This window comes from Anabas testudineus, chromosome 11, assembly GCF_900324465.2.
Source record: "Anabas testudineus chromosome 11, fAnaTes1.2, whole genome shotgun sequence".
Taxonomy (NCBI): domain Eukaryota; kingdom Metazoa; phylum Chordata; class Actinopteri; order Anabantiformes; family Anabantidae; genus Anabas; species Anabas testudineus.
Window position 1 is genome coordinate 15,898,095 of NC_046620.1, and position 19,043 is coordinate 15,917,137.

Sequence of the window (19,043 nt, forward strand, 5' to 3'; positions counted from 1 at the left end):
CTCTAATCTTACTATTATACTATAAACCAGATTGTACTGTCTGATTCTCTCATCTTCATGTATTGTGTTTTAGTTTGGCTGGAGGTTCAGCACTCATGGTCGTACATGACTTGCGGTTGGCCCTGGACCTCCTCCTCTCTCGAGGCTGGGTTCTGCTTCCTGGACCCTGAGTGGCCGACCTCACGATGCGCTCCATGATCTCGTCCGCTGCGTCGTCTCCACAGATCGGAGTGTCCTCCACAGCTGGGGTCCTCGCCTGCACACTGCTGCGACCTGATCACGTCGAGCAGGGGGAGAAAGAGCTGTGAGCTATTGTTTCATTAGTTAACTTCTTAAAGTGACCCTGTGAGGAACTTCTAGTCACCCTCACCTCCCCGTCCTGGCCGGGATCTTGTCCGTGTCCGAAGGCCTGGAACGCCGCTGCCTTCCTTGTCACCGCCGCCGAGGCTTGTCCTCAGCACTGCCTTCATGTGTTCGTGCTCTGCAGCGTCCTCTGCGTGGCCCAAGCCCTGAGGCTGCTCACTCTCCTGGCTGCCACTAGGAGCGCTGTTGCTGCCACTGGAGCCGTAGCGACCACTCTGAAAGGGTAAAACCAAATGGAAGAGGATCAGGATTCTGCGTCTTGGAACTGAAATATTTCGGCCCATGAGTCAAACATGCCAAACCTGAATAAAGAAAACATGGAAGCCGTAAAGAGGGTAAGTGAGAGGGGCACTTAGAGGTAAAGCAGTTAGTGGTTTCATGCACACACACACACACACACACACACACAGACATGTAGACAGGCAACACACATTGATACCTCACTCTCGTCTTCATCATCAGACTACAGGAGAAGGAAAGTAAAAGTCAAAGATTAGTGAAAAGTGAAAAGCAGCAGCAGATTTGAAAAAGGAAGAGCTTAGAGAAGAAATGTGAAGATCTGCATGTGTCTTTGTTCAAGGAGTTCGGTCCGTGTGGCACTCACAGGAGCGTTGACCTCCACTATCATCTTCCCTCGCGTCTTGTTGCGTTCGCGGTGGTCGGCCCGCTTCTGTTTCTGCTGCAGCACGCGGTCCCTGGTGGTTCGGTACTCCAGGGCAAACTCGCTGAGGATTTTACTGAACCTGTGGACACTGATCTCCCTCACACTGTATGCCGGGTGACCGAGGTACAGAAGGAACGAATGGAACCTGGGAGAGGAGAGGAAGACTTCTTAACATGTTTCTTTCCTCAAACTTTGTGGTGTAGTAGTGTTTCCCTGTACTCAACAATCAGTTGTCTATTTCATTTTTGAGAGGAACCACCTGTTAATGATCCTGCGGTGAACGATTTTCAGGATGATAATCCTCTCGGCGCAGTCTTTAAGGAAGTCAGACATCTTCTGCTTCAGCTGCGGCTTCATCTCGTGCTTGGCGATCACCTTCAGATGGTCCCACGAAGCTTTGCAGCGGCGCTCCATCTGGCACAGGTTCTCCTGCAGCTGGTCGAAATCCACCTATTGGGTAGAGATGTGGAATGGATGTGTGTGTGAGTGCTGCTACTGTAGCCCACAGCAGAACTTAAAATGTTTTAAATGCTATAATATAGTATAGTATAGTGATTCTTACTTTAGCAGAACGCGTGATGGCTCCGATCTCGGAGTAGAGGTCGGTGCTCTGAGGGAAGTTCTCCACCACCACAGAGCATACGTGATGCAGCAGGGACTGCTTATGCACCGTGTCCTTCACCTCTGGAACCTTCTCCAAGTATGTCAGCTCGAAGCCTTTAGCCTGGACACGTGAACATACGGAATAATTTAGTAAAGTAAAAAATCATCCTTATATCCCTGTGAGAAGCCTGAGAAACTCAAACAAGTGAAATGAAACAAACATAAATGTCACATAGCAGATAAACGCCGTATTATAGGTACGTCTAGCCTCACCAAATTATAGTTGCTAAGATGTGATGTAATTTTTTAATCCACAAATTATAGCTTTGGCTGATTCACGCTCCATTAAAATCACAGAGGCCCTCTATAATCACTAGCAATCACTGCAGCAGAGAAAGGAGACAAAGGAAACCTATCCTTATTGGCCACTAGGATGAACATGTAACGATCATGACTAACGCTGGTGTTATTGAGGAAGTTTCCGAATGACAGCAACGTGGAGAGGATGTAGCGCAGAGTTTTGTTCTTCTCCAGCTGCTCCATACCCTCTTTCAGATCCTGCAGCGGCTCTGCTACTTCCTGGAATAAGGAAGACACACACAGACACACACACACACACACATCGTTGGTTGGGTCAATCAAAACATGTGTCTTCATTAGACTACAGTTATATAAGGGGTGAACAGGTGTTTCCCACCAAAAATCATCTGCTCTCGGTTTGAGGTCATGAGAAGTTGTTTAAAGGTTGCTATCCAATGTGCTTGTGATTACATGAACTCTTAAGTGTCTGGGTTTTTGTGTGCCTGATATGTCGAGCCTCCTGCTACCCAAACGTCCCACAGAGTCGGGATCACCGATCTGACGAATGCGCGGTCGGGAATCGAGCCTTTCATTGGAAAAGATTAAAGACGAACGCATCCTGGAGAAAGTCGTAAAATTGGACTGCAACAGGGCTTGAGTTTTGACTTTGAACTTCCTCTCCCGGACGCATTCTTCGCTCCAGTGAAACACGGCGTGCTGGTGTGAGACGACACAGTGTTGCTAATGGGCTTGCATATTTTGTCATGATGCTATGATGCAGCTATGCTGATGTTTTGCGGATGTTGTTTGTACTAAAGGGATGACACACAAATGCACACGTGCAGTGCACATTTGTTCAACCCCTTTGTGGCACAGAGCTGATTTATCTACCTTAATAAAACCCCCACCCGCCCCTCTTCTACCTCTATCTAACATGTTTTTGATCATTAGATGTGATGTCCCATGTTTAAACTGACTTTCTCTGTTGCCTCATAGTCCATCTTGAAGGCCCAGAGCTGAAGTCTGGCAGAGAGCTCGCTGATGGAGGACAGAGTGAGAAGGAACTGCTCTGCTGAGCCCAATGGGACATCAGGGTTAGCCAGCTGAGCCTCCTGAATCTTCTGCTTCTCCTCCTCAGTGGGGATCATTGTCAGGATTTTCTGAGGGAGAAGGACAGAGTGGGATGAAGGTGAACAACAGGTTGATATGTGTTCTGTACAATAGGAGGGATATTAACCGTATCTCACCTCTATGCCTTCCTTGTTGAGCGCGTACTCATCAAAATTAAGGATGGCCGTCTTGATAGTGCGAGGAGGAGGCAGCACGGTCAGGCCAATGTTGATGGCGTTACTCCTCTTGGAATCCAAAACGATGATCTCCTGCCGCTTGCCGTCTGCTGCTGTTTTCTAGGACACAAACATACAGGGAGGGTGATTGATGGATCTCCCGTTGGCTCCTGCCCCCATCTCAGTTCTCAGTGTGTGGTCTGATTCATGAGCTTGTAATGATTAAAGGGACCATCGCTCGGGTTACATCGACTGCAGCTGTGGTAACTATATGGTTAGCAAGAGAAGGAAATACCAGCCACAGGTTAGGTCTGTGCTGTATGCGTGTTTATGTGGCTGTTTACATAATGTCACTGTATGTGAGATGAGCTCACCAGCACCTGAGACTATTATAAGCTACTAAAGCAAGAACACTGTTAAGTGATACCACATCAAAGTGTAGCAGAGTAGGTTCTAAGTCCTGGTCAATGCAGCTAGGAAATTATATAATCACCATATGGAGACTTACAGTCCATTACAGTACAACCCTACTACTACTGAGCTGTTCCAGTTAGTTAACGCTATTATGACATGCAGGTCAAACACAACTTTTAACAAATGGTTTATACATTTCCAAAAATATTTATGTCATAATAATATAATAATAAACCAATGATCATTCTTCTTATGTAAAATATTAAAAGACTGGCATAAAAGGGGGTAAAAAGAGGTGCAAAGAGGTTGCATGTGTATGGGATACCTAGTACAAACAAAGAAAACTATGTACTGAATGTTTCAAGCACAAATTGGTCTAAACCTTGCAATCTCTAGTCTTTAACATCCAAAATATTCTGTTGGATATGGTAAGAAGACCTTAGAATTAAAAGGCAACAAAAAGGGAGTATCAGTAAAGCAACCTCTGACCTCTGAGGGCTTTAGCGTGTTGAGCATCCTCTTAAAACGTAGCTTCTCTCATTAACTGACACCTTTAGCTCGAGCCGTTTCAACCTTGATGTTGCCGCCGCCGTCGTGTCACATCATGTGCGTGGACCAGAAGCTGAGTCGAGGTGAGTTACTAACTCGGCTTTAGCAGATGTTTCTGAAGCAGTGGCTTCGAAAAGTTCAAAGTATGAGAAGCCCGACTGAAGCGCCACATCTTAGTGGACCGTGCTTTTCTTATTTAGAGGCTTTGTGAGAATTATGAAGGACTGAACGCTGTCTCCTTTGATCCCGATCAGAACACACATGACCTCGGTTAACCCCTTTAAAACTGACTTGCAATGTAAGTTAAGTTCCCCTACACGTTTCTGATCTGATATGACAACATCACCATTGGGCTTCCCTCACTTACCAAAGTAGGAAAGAGGTTTCACTGTCAAACTGCTGCACCACAGTAGACGGATGTGTCGTTCTTTTGTTAAACATGCATGTAAGATTCAAAAAGCATCAATGAGTTGGCTGATAGCCTGTGTGCCCTAACCAGCCACTGATTTATTACCTTTGTAACTGGTATTTCTTTCGACTTCGACTCAAAAAGGTGTTCCAGTTTGGCTGTGTCCAACTTTACTGACTCCAGTTTGGACCAGAACGAGTCCCCACTCCGCTTGTAGTCTCTGTACTGAGAGTCTGTCGGATGCACCTGATCACAAACACAACAAAAAGGAGCTGTGTTAAGTGGAAACATGTGTGAAAGCTCCCATTTCCTACCACAAAAGAGCTAAACGAGAGACAAACAACCACAAAACATTTGCAGGGATAGAACATTTCAAGTGAGTCACTGTTACTGGTGACTCCTTAATCTTTCATTTACAGTACCTCACTCCAGAAGAGCCTGATTGTCTTCTTCTTCTTGTTGAATAAAGGCGGCTCCGGGGGAGGGGGCACGGGAGTTGGAGCGCTAAAGAAAGGAGGAGGGGGAGGCCTCATAACCCCTATCAAGGGAGGAGGTGGGGGGCAGATGCCTAGCTTCGGCGGGGGCGGAGGGAAGCGGGGGATGAAGGGCGGAGGGGGAGGCGGGGGCGGGAGGTCGCCACATCCTCCCATCATAACAGCGTCCAGAATGTCCTTGTCGTCATCCTCCGTCAGGTCGGTGAAGTTGATGTCCCCGATGCGCAGCTCCCGGGGGCTGGCTAGGAGCTGGTCCCAGATCGTGTCTGATTCCTTTTTGGGCGGTGGAGGAGGGGGCTCGCTGGCCGGACTGTCCAGCGGAGCGCGAGCGGGACCGAGGTCCTTAATCAAGTCTCCAAATCGCTCGGCGAAAGGGCGGATGCTGCCTCTGTGCTCTGATTTGTCAGCACCTGTGTCACTCTCCTGGGCATTCCCCTGCTTCTGGTCAGCATCCTCCTGGACTTCTTTGTCCTCCCCTTCTCCTTTTTCTTTCTCCTTCTCTCCATCTTCCTCCTCCTCCTCCTCCTCCTCCTCCTCCTCCTCTTCACTGGGCTTCTTGTTCTGGGAGTACAGCATGTCCAGCATGAAGAGTTTGTTATTGAGAAGTTTGCTGCACGGCTCATTCACCTCGGCCTCCTTTAGTCCTGAAAAAGACAGTGGTGTACATCATTTCTTTGTATAATATCATCACAAACAATGATGAATTCATTTAATTCAGTCAAGGCTGGCTGCTGATCTGCCTTTTCGTTACCACACACAGTAAATGATAGTAATCAGTTCCACGCAATGAGGTAAACTAATTTCCTACTTAAGGCTACCCACCGTTCTCTGTGCTCCCCCTCTCCTCCCTCTCCAGAGTGCTGCTGGCAGACGAGATGCTGGAGGCAGAGCAGTTGTCCTTCTCGTTCACGTCCTCATTCTGTCGTTCCTTGTCGCTCAGGATGCCGCTGTCCTCCTCCGCGTCCTCTCTCTCCTTCTCTGGTTCCTGCTCGCGCGCTCCTGCTTCTTCCTCCTCCTTTCCTGCCGTTGCCTCGTCCCGCACTTCCTCTTCCTCTTCCCCCTTCTGTTCTTCTCCCTCTTCAGCTGTCGCTTCGGTCTCTTTTTCCTCTGTTTCTACGCTGGCACTGGAATCCTCAGCCTCTCCTGTCATCAAAAGTCAGTGTTTATCTCGAGGTACGGATAGGGACATAGAGGCAGGTATGGTTTAAAGTGTGTCACCTGTCAGTCTGAAACATGTAGCATGATTTTAAAGGCACCTCTTTTTAGGCTGCATATAAAACACCCCTGTGTCAACACACATACACACACTAACAAGAAAAACAAAAACACACACACACCCATAGATTAATATAAACAATATGGCAGGTACATAAAGCCGGGCTGTCGCGAGGCCCGGGATATGGACAGGAAATGAAGCATTAAGTTCCTGTTTATATCAAAACACACTCATGTGAATGGTATACACACGCACAGGCCGTGTAGTGATGCAGGCGGGGTTAGAAAAACACGCCACAGTGAGGCCTCTTACACTTGCCAGTCTGAGCTACAGTGCCTCAGCTCACGGCTGCACACGCACTCCAAAACAAGACTTGCACAAGGTGTTTTCACAATATCAAAAAGCCCTTTCAAAAACCCATTTGACCTTTTCACCCATATCTCCCCTCTCTCTCTGATTTTTTTTCTTTTTACCCCTTTGATAGTGTCCTTTCATCCAGTTTTTTCCATAATCTGTTTCTCCTCTCCCTCCTTCGCTCAGGCCTGCACACTAATTCAAGTGGAAAGCTGCAAACTGAAGCTAGTTAAGGTTCAGAATGATTGCTTTGGGGCACATTTGTGGGAATTAAACTGGCGACCTTCTGGTTTTAATTCGAATTCCCGAAAGTATTAACTAGCAGAATTCAAACTCACACCGTGCCCTTAACCGAGAGACGTGCAACACGCAGATAAAACCTTGAAGTTATATATACACCTTGGAGACCTTGTTTTGATGCATTTTACTGTTACTATTTTGATTCTTTTCAGCAGTAGTCATTAAATGTACATCCAGTAATCACCTCTTTCGATATAGACTCTACCATCCCATGTCTGGATTGCCTTCACACACTCAATTCACATAGAAATTATGCATATACATCTATCAGCATTACTGATCGCAGTTTTATCTGATGTATATTAGTGTTGACAGCAATCGTTCCTCAAAAAATGCATCTACAGAACAAAGCATTTTGACTGCAGATCAGTTTTAAAGGTTATCTATTAAATTAAGACTTGCAGGAAGCAGGCTGCATAATTAAAATGCTTTACCAAGGTACACTACTTCAATTTCCTATTCTTTATTAGTGACTGGAACTAAATTAAATTTTCTTTGGCTGCACTTTATTTACATTCAGTTACTGTTATTTCTCTGGTACAGATGCTGAATCCCTGCATCAAACAATTTTCTCATTTGACTTACCAGTCTCAGAGGGTGTATAGGGGATTGCGGGGGTCTCGGTTTCAAGCTCAGCCTCTGCTTCCTCCTGGGAGGCGAAGGAAGACGGGGTGCTGCTGCGCGATGATGAGGGCCAGGCCTCCGAGGGTTCAAAGGTCAGGTTGAGGTCAGGGCGAGTCCTTGAGACCCGGACACGGTCCTTCTCAAACTCCTCTGCAGCCAGACGCTCCACATTCTTATACCTGGGAAGGAAAGAGGGAGAATCAGTGGAGGAAGGAGGTAAAAACAGATTCCGAGACAAAGCACCTTCTGTCTGGTGCTGTGCTCAGTGTTGGTCTTTGCCAAACTGCCCCAAACTAAACCACCAGTTCCCACCACAAACTCCCAATCTACAGCATTTATCTTCGAAATGTTCACCTACCACACTCCTCTACCTCACCCCATTAATCCTAAATGCCACTGCATTCATCACCCATTTGGTCAGCTGGCTCGCCATCCTGCTCCTTTCCTATCTAGCCAAACATTCAGCTATTACCAGTCCAAATATGCAACCACTGGGAGTTTTTGAGAACAAGAGCCGGTGTTAAGAGAGGAGAATGGAGAGGAAAGCAGAATGGCGGGAGAGGAGGACAGGAGAAACGGGGAGAGGCAAGCATCAGAAGTGAAACAGAGCAAACCTGTTTAAGATGTACCTCGATCAGTTCTTCCTCCTTGACCTTTTCCTTTCCTTCCTCTCTTTTGCTCTCTTTCTCCTTTTCTCCCCCTACCACCAAACTTTATCATTCAACCTGCTCAACTCTCAACAGATTTAGGGAACTGATTCAACTCTCTCTCTCTCTCTCTCCCTTTCTCTAACTCCTCCTCTTTCCCACCGTACCATGAATGTGTGGAGCTCCTGTTCAGAGTTCATTAGCATCAGGTCAATTCAGAGGGCTGAAGAAACCGGATACTAATATATGTGTGTTTGTGTGTGTGTGTGTGTGTGTGTGCATGTTAGATTAAGGAGTGAAATGGAGTGAGGGAGCCAACTCTGTATTGTGTGCTTGAGCTTGGGCCAAAGCCTTCAATGTGCTGCGTACATACAAACTCAGAAATAAAAAAGCTGAATGACCATTTGAAATACACACAAACATACCAGTATACATACTTAGCATCATGGACTGTACCACTTAACTAAATATATAATAGCTTAAATCTCATATTAAACCAGAAGAAATAATTCATTGTGTTCTTCATATACGTTGTTTCAGAGGCTTTAACAAACCAAAAGTCTTCTGGGCTTCAAGAACCACGCTTCAGTCCAGCCCTAGTGCTCTCCACCAACATCCATTTGTGTTATCTGTCATTAAAATCATCATATTTCATCCGCTGCCTTTCTGTCCAGGTGTTACTGTGCTGTATCTTGTCGGGTGCATCCCCTTCGGGAGGCGACCTGGACTAAAGACTCATGTTTTTCTGATAACCGCGATGCCCAGATGCACCATAAATATGTCAACATTATCCTGTGAATACGTCTCCCACATGCTCACTCAGCAGCTCATCTCCCTCGCTGGTTTTCTTTCTGTCTCATGCTCGTTTTCTCCATCTGTTGCTGTTGAATCCAGCTGCCCTTAATGTGTCTGTCTCCCTCTGCTTTATTTCACTCTGACTCTCTGACATTGTGCATTAATGTATCAATTGTGCTCTAAATTGAGGGTGAAAGAGGTCACAGTGACAGCACAGCGCAGTGCATGGACAGTCAACAGAAGAGAAAGGGGAAGGAGTAAATAAAGACGCTTTACCTCCCCATAACTTGAAATAATGCACTGGACATGGATTTTTTTACAGTAGCGTTTTGATTGCACTGAACACGCAGTCGCTAAATCTAATTGTGACCTCACATAGCCTCTTGAACAAATGTCCTGCCTCCTGTGATTCCCATCTGCACACAAACAGATTTATTAGCCTCATGAAAATTCTTCCTGTGTGTGAGGCTACATGTGCTCGAGTAATAAATGTGTGTGTGTGTGTGTGTGTGTGTGTGTGTGTGTGTGTGTGTGTGTGTGTGTGTGTGTGTGTGTGTGCGCATTCAGCATGAAGCGCTTGACGAATCCCGGAATCAGATTTTCTCACAGCATGCAGCCAAAACAATCAGGCCCTTGGCAGAGTGCAGCCGTTAAAATACAGGCTCCTTAAGAAAGGAGAAAACAGACAGATACAGCAAAGAAAATTGTCTTGGTATCCCCCCTCCCACCCCACCCTCTGCCAGCAAAGGGCACCTTTCTAACCTGAAAACAATTACACTATTACTGAGCTTCTCAAACCGGGGGCTCAGCCTTATTCCCCGTGGGTTCGGCTGTTCTGCGAGTGTGTGTTGTTTTGATTTAGTGCACACACTCACCTCTCCTCCCGCGCAAGCCTGGCCTCTTCCATTTTATCCACATAGTCACGGCTGCGAGACACACACAAACAGAGCATTTTAAAACACAATAGTCAAACCCTATTCGTGTACAGTCTTCTGTAGTCCTACCAGCATCAACAGAACACCCACAGGTACCGGTGCAACCCTCAGTACTCAGGAACTGCTTCTTATAGATTCACTTACACGTGATAGTTTATCCTTTTTCAAGTACTAATTGTTGTTCGGCCCTTTTTAATCCCAAACTTTCCCTAATAATCATACTTCTATAGTAATCCATTAGACTAATTAGTTTATTAAGCCTTGATTGATTGATACCACTCTTCATAATTCACCTGTGCTTGTTTCTCTCCTCTCGTTCTATCCTCTGCAGTCTCTCCTCTCTCTCCACACGGCGGCGCTCTCGCTCAGCCGCCAGAGATTCCTGGTGTTGCCGGTAGGAAGACGAAAGCAGACCCCCAATAGCAGGCCTGAAGGATGGAGCAAGAGCAGAAATAAAACGCTTCATGACCACTGCACAGTGAGTGTGATTTAGTATTGCTCAAGCATCACTGAAGTGTGTCCGCATTTCAGCACACTGTGATGATAAAAATGCCCTTCAAACCATTTGTCTTCTCTAGTATTTGACATTAAAATAAAATTTTAATACATTAATGTTTATCTACAGATTTCTTATGCATTACTTTACCGATGTTCAACAACGTGTGTGCAGAGCTTCTTCCGTGTAGGTTTAAGCATGTACGTGACACACTATGATCTACCAGAAAGCTGAGATCACATTGACTTCACTATGTCTTCACCACAATATTTGTTACACGTGCGTGTGTGTGGTGTGTGTTTTAAGCATGTTTTCATGCACATGTTTTACGTGAGTCCTCTCACCTGGGGCTGGTGGGTGTACTCTGACTGCCGAGTGAGGAATAGGAGACAAGACCGCCGTTCCTGGATGGGAGATTTATAAGAAAGAGAGAGTGACAGTGAGAGTTGTCTTTTAATCCAACACCATTCTGACTTACTGGTTTTTAAGAAATGGGACTTATTTCCAGATAATTTCCAGTAATTCTCAGCATCTGAATATCGGATGGTCATAACATGCATGGAAATACTGATATACAGATATTAAAAACTGTTACACAACACAGCAGCACTTGTGTAGTTGTTGAAAAGAAGAGATATTCAGTGTCAAAAGGAAAACAAAGAGAGGATTGCAAATAACTGTAGAGGATTAATAATTGGTGGCAAGACAACCGAGAAAAAAAGATGTGAAGGAACAATAGGTGATAATAAGAGCACTGACAGGCTGGAGGTGAGAAGCTGTGCAGTCAAAGAAGTGAAAGGGACTCCAGGAAATGGGGAGGTGATGAAAAACAAAAATAGGGCAGAGATATCCAAGCTGGTGCCGGGATAAAAGACAGAAACAAATGTGGAAAATGTGAAAAATAAGTGCAATGTCAAAGTGAAAGGAAAGGGAACGGAAAAGAAGAGGAAAGCGCTTTCTGTGCATCTCGAACTTATGGGATCATAGGAGATTGAGTTGTGTTGTCCCTCTGACCTGGGAGATGTTGTTTTGGGTGACTCCTCACTGGGAGCGGGTGGTGACGGGTCCTCATCGAGGTCATAGGAGAAGAGATGGAAAGGTGAGTGGGGGAGGTAGGGCAGCCGGTCGGGAGATGGACGAGAGCTACCGCGCAACGGTGGGCTGATGTCCTTGGTAGCCGGGACAGTTACGATAGACCTCTTCCTGGCCAACAGTGTGGCCAGAAGAGAGGGTTGGGCCGGGGGACTGAGGGGGGAGGAAACCGGAGGAGGTGAGGTAGGGATGGAGGGGGAGGGAGCGGTGGGTGCTGGAGATGATTCAGTCCGACTCCGCTGCTCAGGCTCCCTTAAGTTCTCCTTTCTGGAAGTGATGGTGATGGACTGGATGGTTGTTCTGTGAATGATGGTTGGAAGATCCCTGGCCGGGCGGGAGCAGAGGAATGGGTTGAGAGGAATAACTAGATGAAAGTATAACTGGGCAAATGATAGAAGTACCATGTATACCCCACTAAAACATCTAAAACAAGAGTACTGTATGTTACAACACAGCAACTACCAAGTGCATAGAAGGAGAGAAACCAACCATAAAGTATATACAACAGAAAACACTGACAAAGGAGACATTTAAAAGTCTTTATCTAGATACATATTTAATTTCAATATCAACACTATGTCCTAAAATACCTGGGGGTGGTCTGACTAGACACTGTATCAGCCCCCTGCTGCTCATCCGAATCAGACTCAGTCACCGGAGTCTGCTCCTCCTCCTCCTCCTCCTCCTCCTCCTCCTCTATCCCATCCTCACATTCCTCCTCTCTGCAGAGGCAGGGGTGAGGGGTGAACGGATGGAACAAGGGAAGGATTGAGGAACATATGATGTGACACATAAGAAGAGCATGCAACAAAGGCAAGAAAACAACGGGGAGGGTGTGATTGATGGGTGGAAGTAATGCTGGCAGGTGCACCGCAAAACCACACAAACATTTAGAGTGCTCAAAGACAACAAACGGGAATCTATCAGGTGAAAAAGAAAGTGACAGAAAGAAGAGAAAACACAGAAATGCACCAGGGGAGAGGGTGACATTGAATGCCTCCAAGTACAGAGCTTTAAATACAGATGAACACAAAGTCATTTGACAAGGCAGAGGAGAGTTTACCGTGGCTGAAGAACCAACTCGACGGACTTTAGATCAGTGCAACCAAACTGTTTTGTCAAGTGAAACTTGCAGTCAAATCGCCATGTGCATAGGTGTTGTTCCGCAAGACTGCAGCCGTGTGTGTGTTTGTGTGTGTGATGCATGAAACAGCCACTTAAAGTTGGCCTTTGTCGTATTCTCACCGCCTTTCCCAACATACACTGGTGCCTTAGTTTGTGCACTCTTTAACACTACAGTGGCTGAAGCATGTGCTGTGGTCCTGTCACGCAGCCAGAGGATGAAGGAATGAGTGGAGGAGGAAGACTGAACGATGAACTATGATGGAACAGACAAAGAGAGCCAAGGTTTACCTGTGATAAACATCTACTTACCTCCAAAATCCCCTTTCTGCATACACACACAGCACTGGAATAAGCCTGTGCTGTAACAAGGTGGAGGCCCCGGAAAGGTTTGTGCGGCCGCTCCGACCTATTTTATTTCTTTTAGTGTTTGCGCCAGTGTTTCAGTGCAGTATAAAAACCCACTCACAGTGCATTATGTCACAAGACACACAAGTAGCTGTTACGGCATGTAAGTGAGGGACAGCAGCAGTAAGGAGGCCAGCGGTCAGAAGCTGACCGTGTTTTGGGTGACCTTTGAACTTACATGGATGGAAGGAAACCTGACAGTGCTCTGGAGCATAAAGTGGCAGCATGAGAGAGTCAGAACTTCTCTTTTGAGCGCAGCCAACACATGTGCATCTCAAAAGATATGATACTTTACACCTGCCATAACTAACACCCCTTTCCTCTCTGCTCTGTAATGACTATTAAAATCTGTCTTCCATCTTTGCCCTCTCTCACCTCTCGCTCACGTCGTCACTCCTCTGTCCGCTGAACGGCATTAAGCCAGCTCTCTGTGGCGACGCAGGGCTGCAGGGAGAGGCATGACCAGACCGTCCAAGAGAGGCCCTGCGGCTCCGCCTCCTCTCCAGGCCATGCTTTTTGTCCCCGCCCCCGAGGCTGGCTCGACGGCGGTCCCGGCGTCCCGTTGGTGGTGGCTGGCTGTCATCGTCACCGTCTTCGTGCCGCAGCGTCATCTGAGGACAATTGGTTGAGTATGAAGTGAGAGTAGTGACAGGTGAAATCTGTACTTTATCATGGGAACATCAGCTCGTCATCGCTAAATATGTCTGCGTGTGTCTCAAACCTCATAGATGTTGAGCTGTTCCACCAAATCCAGATCAGTGCCTCTCCGGCCCAGGTGCCTTTGGGATATTGTTTCGATGCCCTGTTCCTCTAGGACATCCACCATATCATAGAATGAATCCTGGTCAGGCAGTGCTGCAAGTGTCTGCAAGACGTCAGAAAGACGGAGACAAACCTCTGATATATCACAGTATTGCATAGTGATGTGATTTCGGCTGGGGTGCTGTGAGGCAGCATCACTATAACCGAAAGCAATGAAACAAAATAAAAGTGTTGGGGAGCTACCTGAAGGTCTTGTGTGTAGCAACACTTTACAAAGCAGTATGAAAAATATTTACTGATGGATGGTTCAATCATCACGCACAAATACCTTATTGATAAGGGTCATCGCATAGACCAGCAACTCTGTGTCTACTCCATCCTTCTCATGTAGGATCTCCATCGTGTTGGACCATGGCTTGCAACCTGAAAGTCAAACGTGTTTCAACCAGACACCTCTATACTGCACCAAACCGAACCATTAGACTAGCAAACGTTACAATAAATTAGAGCTTCTTCATCAGCTTGTGGCATGTTTAGTCGTCTGTACCTTTTTTGGTGTCCACAGAGGTAATGGCTTTTATGAGCAGCGGAGCATTGGACTCAGAGTACTCCACAAATACCAGCAACAGCTTCAACGCCGTTTTAACCACCAGACGGAACTAATGAGGAAAAAACAAGTTAGTCATGGCCCTAATTTTAAAAAAAGTTCTGCATGGTTAGCTCAGAGGTGATGACAGTCTACTTGCAGAGCGTGTGTGTGCTTTACCTTTGAGCCCACAAGAGTGTACAGCCACTGGATTGTCTCAGCATGACCAATGACACCGTTCATCCCGTCTACATACAGCATGATCTGGCCCAGAGCTGAGAGTAAAGGAAGACAAGGAACAAAAAGTTAGAGAGAGACAGAGCTAAAATATTAAGACGATTCCACTGGAACTACTTCAGGAGCCGACAAGTTTTCCACTTTCAGTTTCCTTTATTTTTACCATGGCCTAAGAATTTTGATTCACCAAAAATCTGATGACTGATTCATTCCTATTAATGAAGAAGAAGAGAAACTCTATTCGACCTTATAGTATCCTAATTAAGGAATAATAATAAAAAAACTATTATTAGACGTCGACTGCGACTATCACTCCAGGGCTTTAATAAATGTAATTGGATTACTCTATATGCTTGTACTTTGTTTCATCTTGTCATTATCTGCTGGCTTCCTAAACCACAACATGTGTGTTTCTCTCAGTAACATCTTCTCATTCCACTTTTTAATATGGTGCCAGCTGCATACTGTATAAGCACAAACACACTACGACAAACCAAAGCATATTTGAAAGGTGGTGTCATATCCACATATCTGAGGAAATTATAGAAGAAGCTTGAGTAGACGAGTGCACAAATGTGTATTCCTCATTTTCAAAATCGTATTTTTTTTTTAAATCAAATGGCTCGATACATATGACATGCACACAGACAGACACACAGAACCAAATTTTGCAATGTTTTCTTGATGAATGCGAACATTTGCAAACGCACTGTAAAGTGGTGAATCTGAACGAAAGGCAGACATAGAGAGAGAGAGAGACTATACCTCTCAAGATGTAGTTCTGGTAGTTCTGGTCGGCCTCTGCTCCCACCTTTATGAGACACGTCAGACCTTCAGCCATCACGAACTCGTGGACCAGATCTTTGTCATCCTGAAACAAAAAAAGAGAAAGAAGAGAAAATTAATACAAAACAAGCTAGCTGCATACACACATAACATAAAGTTATTTATTATGATTATAGTTGTCTTCTCTTTTGTTGCCACATTGTGGCAGTAATGTGCAGCAATAGGACAAAAGCTGACAGCATATAAATTTTCAAACACCACACAGGTTCAGGTCAGCGGATACACACACACACACACACACACTAATCGTGTCAACAAGCAAGTGTTTTGCAATGTGTTGCTTATGACATATGATCTCTAATAACAAAAATAAAATGATTATGAAACACTTGAAGGTAGTTCAGTTTGAAAGTACTCCTGAGGGTACAGTGTGGAAAATGTAAAAATGTCATTGGTCTAGCTGTTCTATTTTATTTTTGTAAAAAAAAAAAAAAAGTTAAGTCAAACAAAGAGGAGATGATTGAAGTTAAAGTGTTTCTGAAAAGTCACAGTATCCTATACTGACATGGCTTTTAATGAACACTGCTGCTGTCGCAGCAGTTTGAAAGTTCTCACATCTTTGCTCCGTTGGCTGAACCATGTTTTACGCCTCTCATTTTAAAATAAAGATTCACACACAAATGAAAACACAAACACACCCACGCGGATTCGCACACGGGGAGAGAAACGCCACGTTGTTGGAGATCCCTGTCATTATGGACGTGCACACTGCACCACAATAACCAGCTGTATTCTGCAACAACAAACTGACAGTAATTGCATGTGAAATATGTGCGCGCGCGCGCGTGTGTGTGTGTATGTATGTGTGTGTGTTAGTGTTACCTGAAAAATTTGCTTTAGTGAGAACAGTGCTCTTCTCAAGTCACGTCCATTGGAGTTATAGAGACGTTCTGTGGAGAAAAGAGGGAAAGAAAAGTTTGGTTTTAGTTTAAAGTTTGGTAACAAAGTTTATTACAGTGACACAACTAAGTACAAATAAGTAAAAGAAGTAGAAGAAGAAAAAGAAGAAAAAGAAAACCACCTGGCCCTGGGTCTGTTTGCACTGTTTATTCCTTAGTGCACCTTTCATCTCTCACCGGTCTTCAGATGTTCGATTCTGATAACTAGATCAATAAAAACCGGTTGGTGAAATGAGTCTCAGCTGTGCAGAACGGTTCGAGATGTGAGAGAGAGGAGAGAACGCTGCCAGCCGATGGAGCCAATCACGCGGCGCGGCTCTGATCACCTGAGGCAGGCACTTCATCACACACTTCCACCGCGTCCTCGCTCGCAGAGTAACATGTGCACGGTCCCTCACTCTCTCTCTCTCTCTCACACACACACACATACAGACACACACTGCAGTGGTGATTAGAGCTGTATTGGAATGTTAATGAGCTGCTGGCCGGACTTTAACGGTGAGGTATTCAGGTCACGACATGGAAAGCGTTGAGAACCCACAGTTCTTGTACCCTCACGCTGATATTTATCCTTATACTTCCTGTGTATAGCACAAATGTATCATTAATGTACTTTTGTCCCTTAAAACTTTTGGCATTAAAATGTTTACTGTGAGCGTGCAAATTCTCCTCCAGCACAGTATGATCACTATGATAATCCTTTTTTTTCCACCCCGTGTAGAAACAAATATTTTTATACAGTTTTTTTATTTTGCATTTACACATAATACTTACAATAGCCAGACAACACAAATAATTTTCCTAAGTGCAATGCATTAAGCTCAAAGTCTGTTTAGTTGGGTGCATTGTCCATGTGTTTGCATGAACAGTTGGACTGGGTTTATTTATTTATTTTTGTTTGTTTGTTTTTTTAAATGTGTGTCAGCAGGAGGTTTGGGAACCTGCATGTGTAAATCCAGAGTTTGCATGTTAATGGCAAATCCTGCACTCCATCAGGAGGGAGGGGACTGGTTAAAAGAGGACAGAGGTAAGGGCAGGGCAGGACAGCGAGCGCACCCCCTGATGTGGGCCCAGACGTGGGCTAGAGTGGCTGTGGAGCCGGCCAGTCTGTTCTGCTGTCTGGAGCTCAGTGGTAACGGTCGCTAAGCTAGACAAGGCTAACCCAAGGCCAGGGTCAAAATCATTATCATTCCGCACACAGATGAGGAATTACAGGCTTGTCTGTCTCTCCATCTGCAGGGACCTTTTATGCGAGATCAGCAGCATACATCAAATATATCTGTGGTAGTCTACAGTAGAGATAATGAAACCATCAAAAGAGATCCAAAACATTAGTGCTAAGAGGCAAAACAGCGTGACACCATCACAATAAATGTCAGAAAAACTGAGAGAGGAGAGAAAGAGAAAGGAAAGGAAAGGAAAGGAAAGGAAAGGAAAGGAAAGGAAAGGAAAGGAAAGGAAAGGGTTGACCACAGAGTGAATACCAGTGCCCAGTTGCTTCTGGGTAATCAAGGCAGAGGAGACATATGGGTGAGACGTGGAATTCCCCCTTCAAAAATAGAGAAACTACATATATACATGTATCTGTGTCATGTGATATGACGCTATAGACTATATATATGTTTTATAGGATGATTTTGATGTAGGTACACCCTGCAAACAGAACAGACTGGGAATAGTCCAAGATCAACTTTCAAAAGGTCGCAGGTGCCGTGACACAAACATCTCAGTGAGAAATCACGCTCGTGTTTCTCCCTGAAATCAAGTGGCCACCCGCTAAGACAGGGATCGGTCCACCTGGCCTTTGAGTGTCAGTGAGTCATCCAGACCAGCGCGTGCCGTGTTCGTGTTCTCCATCAAGTCGCGAGTGAGGCTGTCAGGGGTAACCTTTTCCCCAATCCGTCTGCTGTGCATCAGGATCATGTCAGCAGCAGCGATAAGGCCTGAACTTGGCTTTGGCTTGGCTCATTCTGGTGTACCACATGCTTAGTATAAGAAGACTCTTATTCTCGTTGAATTGTATTTGAATAAACGTTTTAGAGCTGAATTTAATATCTAAAAAGGAATTCTACAGAATACAACCCATGAAATACTCAATAGATGCTGTCTACTGTTGCTATTATATAACTGATTCATTGCCCCTAGCTGGAGACACATGATGACTTACTGCCATGAGGACACAGTGACAAAATTGCCTCTATAAAAGACAATAGACTATGACAAAATGAAGGAGCCTATGTTAGCTACAACTCTCCCATGTGACTCGTGCTAGATAGGAGATGTCCTTGTGCTTGTTTGTTCAGACATACTTTTTTTTATTAAGTTTGTTCAATTTATAAAAGAGTAAATAGACTGTGATGCTAAATAATCCCATTGGTTCTGGTGCATTCAAGCTGGAAATAGTTCAAACAAATCATTATCACCTTCAACCTATAGGGCAAAGAGTTTGGTGTAACCCTTCTTCAGCGGAAAAGTGATATAACAGCAAAACACATACCAGGAAGACAACACATCCTAATTAAATGTCCTCCACTGGTTTATGAGACAAAGCCGTAGACGTGGGAATATGTGAGGTGAGAGGAGTGAAAAAAAGAAAAGAGATTTTGTCCGTCCACGTGTCTTTTGCTGCTCATTCTTCTTTT

The 19,043-nt window shown here is 45.1% G+C and overlaps 1 protein-coding gene across 3 annotated transcripts in view; it reads right to left on the reverse strand.

Moving 5' to 3' along the window:
- The window catches only part of fhod3a (formin homology 2 domain containing 3a), a 38,513-nt gene that overhangs the window by 1,624 nt on the left and 17,846 nt on the right, over positions 1 to 19,043 (reverse strand). The window contains exons 4-27 of one of the 3 annotated variants that reach the window (XM_026348562.1): positions 16,325 to 16,392; positions 15,422 to 15,527; positions 14,600 to 14,694; positions 14,381 to 14,492; positions 14,162 to 14,256; positions 13,793 to 13,936; positions 13,447 to 13,682; positions 11,464 to 11,865; positions 10,794 to 10,853; positions 10,247 to 10,381; positions 9,894 to 9,944; positions 7,538 to 7,755; positions 5,905 to 6,225; positions 5,011 to 5,726; positions 4,694 to 4,834; positions 3,178 to 3,336; positions 2,908 to 3,090; positions 2,090 to 2,209; positions 1,590 to 1,751; positions 1,287 to 1,477; positions 968 to 1,172; positions 803 to 826; positions 371 to 578; positions 106 to 273 (exon numbers count right to left, since the gene is read on the reverse strand). In XM_026348562.1, the coding sequence (XP_026204347.1) occupies positions 106 to 273; positions 371 to 578; positions 803 to 826; positions 968 to 1,172; positions 1,287 to 1,477; positions 1,590 to 1,751; positions 2,090 to 2,209; positions 2,908 to 3,090; positions 3,178 to 3,336; positions 4,694 to 4,834; positions 5,011 to 5,726; positions 5,905 to 6,225; positions 7,538 to 7,755; positions 9,894 to 9,944; positions 10,247 to 10,381; positions 10,794 to 10,853; positions 11,464 to 11,865; positions 13,447 to 13,682; positions 13,793 to 13,936; positions 14,162 to 14,256; positions 14,381 to 14,492; positions 14,600 to 14,694; positions 15,422 to 15,527; positions 16,325 to 16,392 (4,320 nt within the window). The remainder of the gene's footprint in view (positions 1 to 105; positions 274 to 370; positions 579 to 802; positions 827 to 967; positions 1,173 to 1,286; positions 1,478 to 1,589; positions 1,752 to 2,089; positions 2,210 to 2,907; positions 3,091 to 3,177; positions 3,337 to 4,693; positions 4,835 to 5,010; positions 5,727 to 5,904; positions 6,226 to 7,537; positions 7,756 to 9,893; positions 9,945 to 10,246; positions 10,382 to 10,793; positions 10,854 to 11,463; positions 11,866 to 13,446; positions 13,683 to 13,792; positions 13,937 to 14,161; positions 14,257 to 14,380; positions 14,493 to 14,599; positions 14,695 to 15,421; positions 15,528 to 16,324; positions 16,393 to 19,043) is intronic. The other 2 variants (XM_026348564.1, XM_026348563.1) reach the window with 2 other exon arrangements.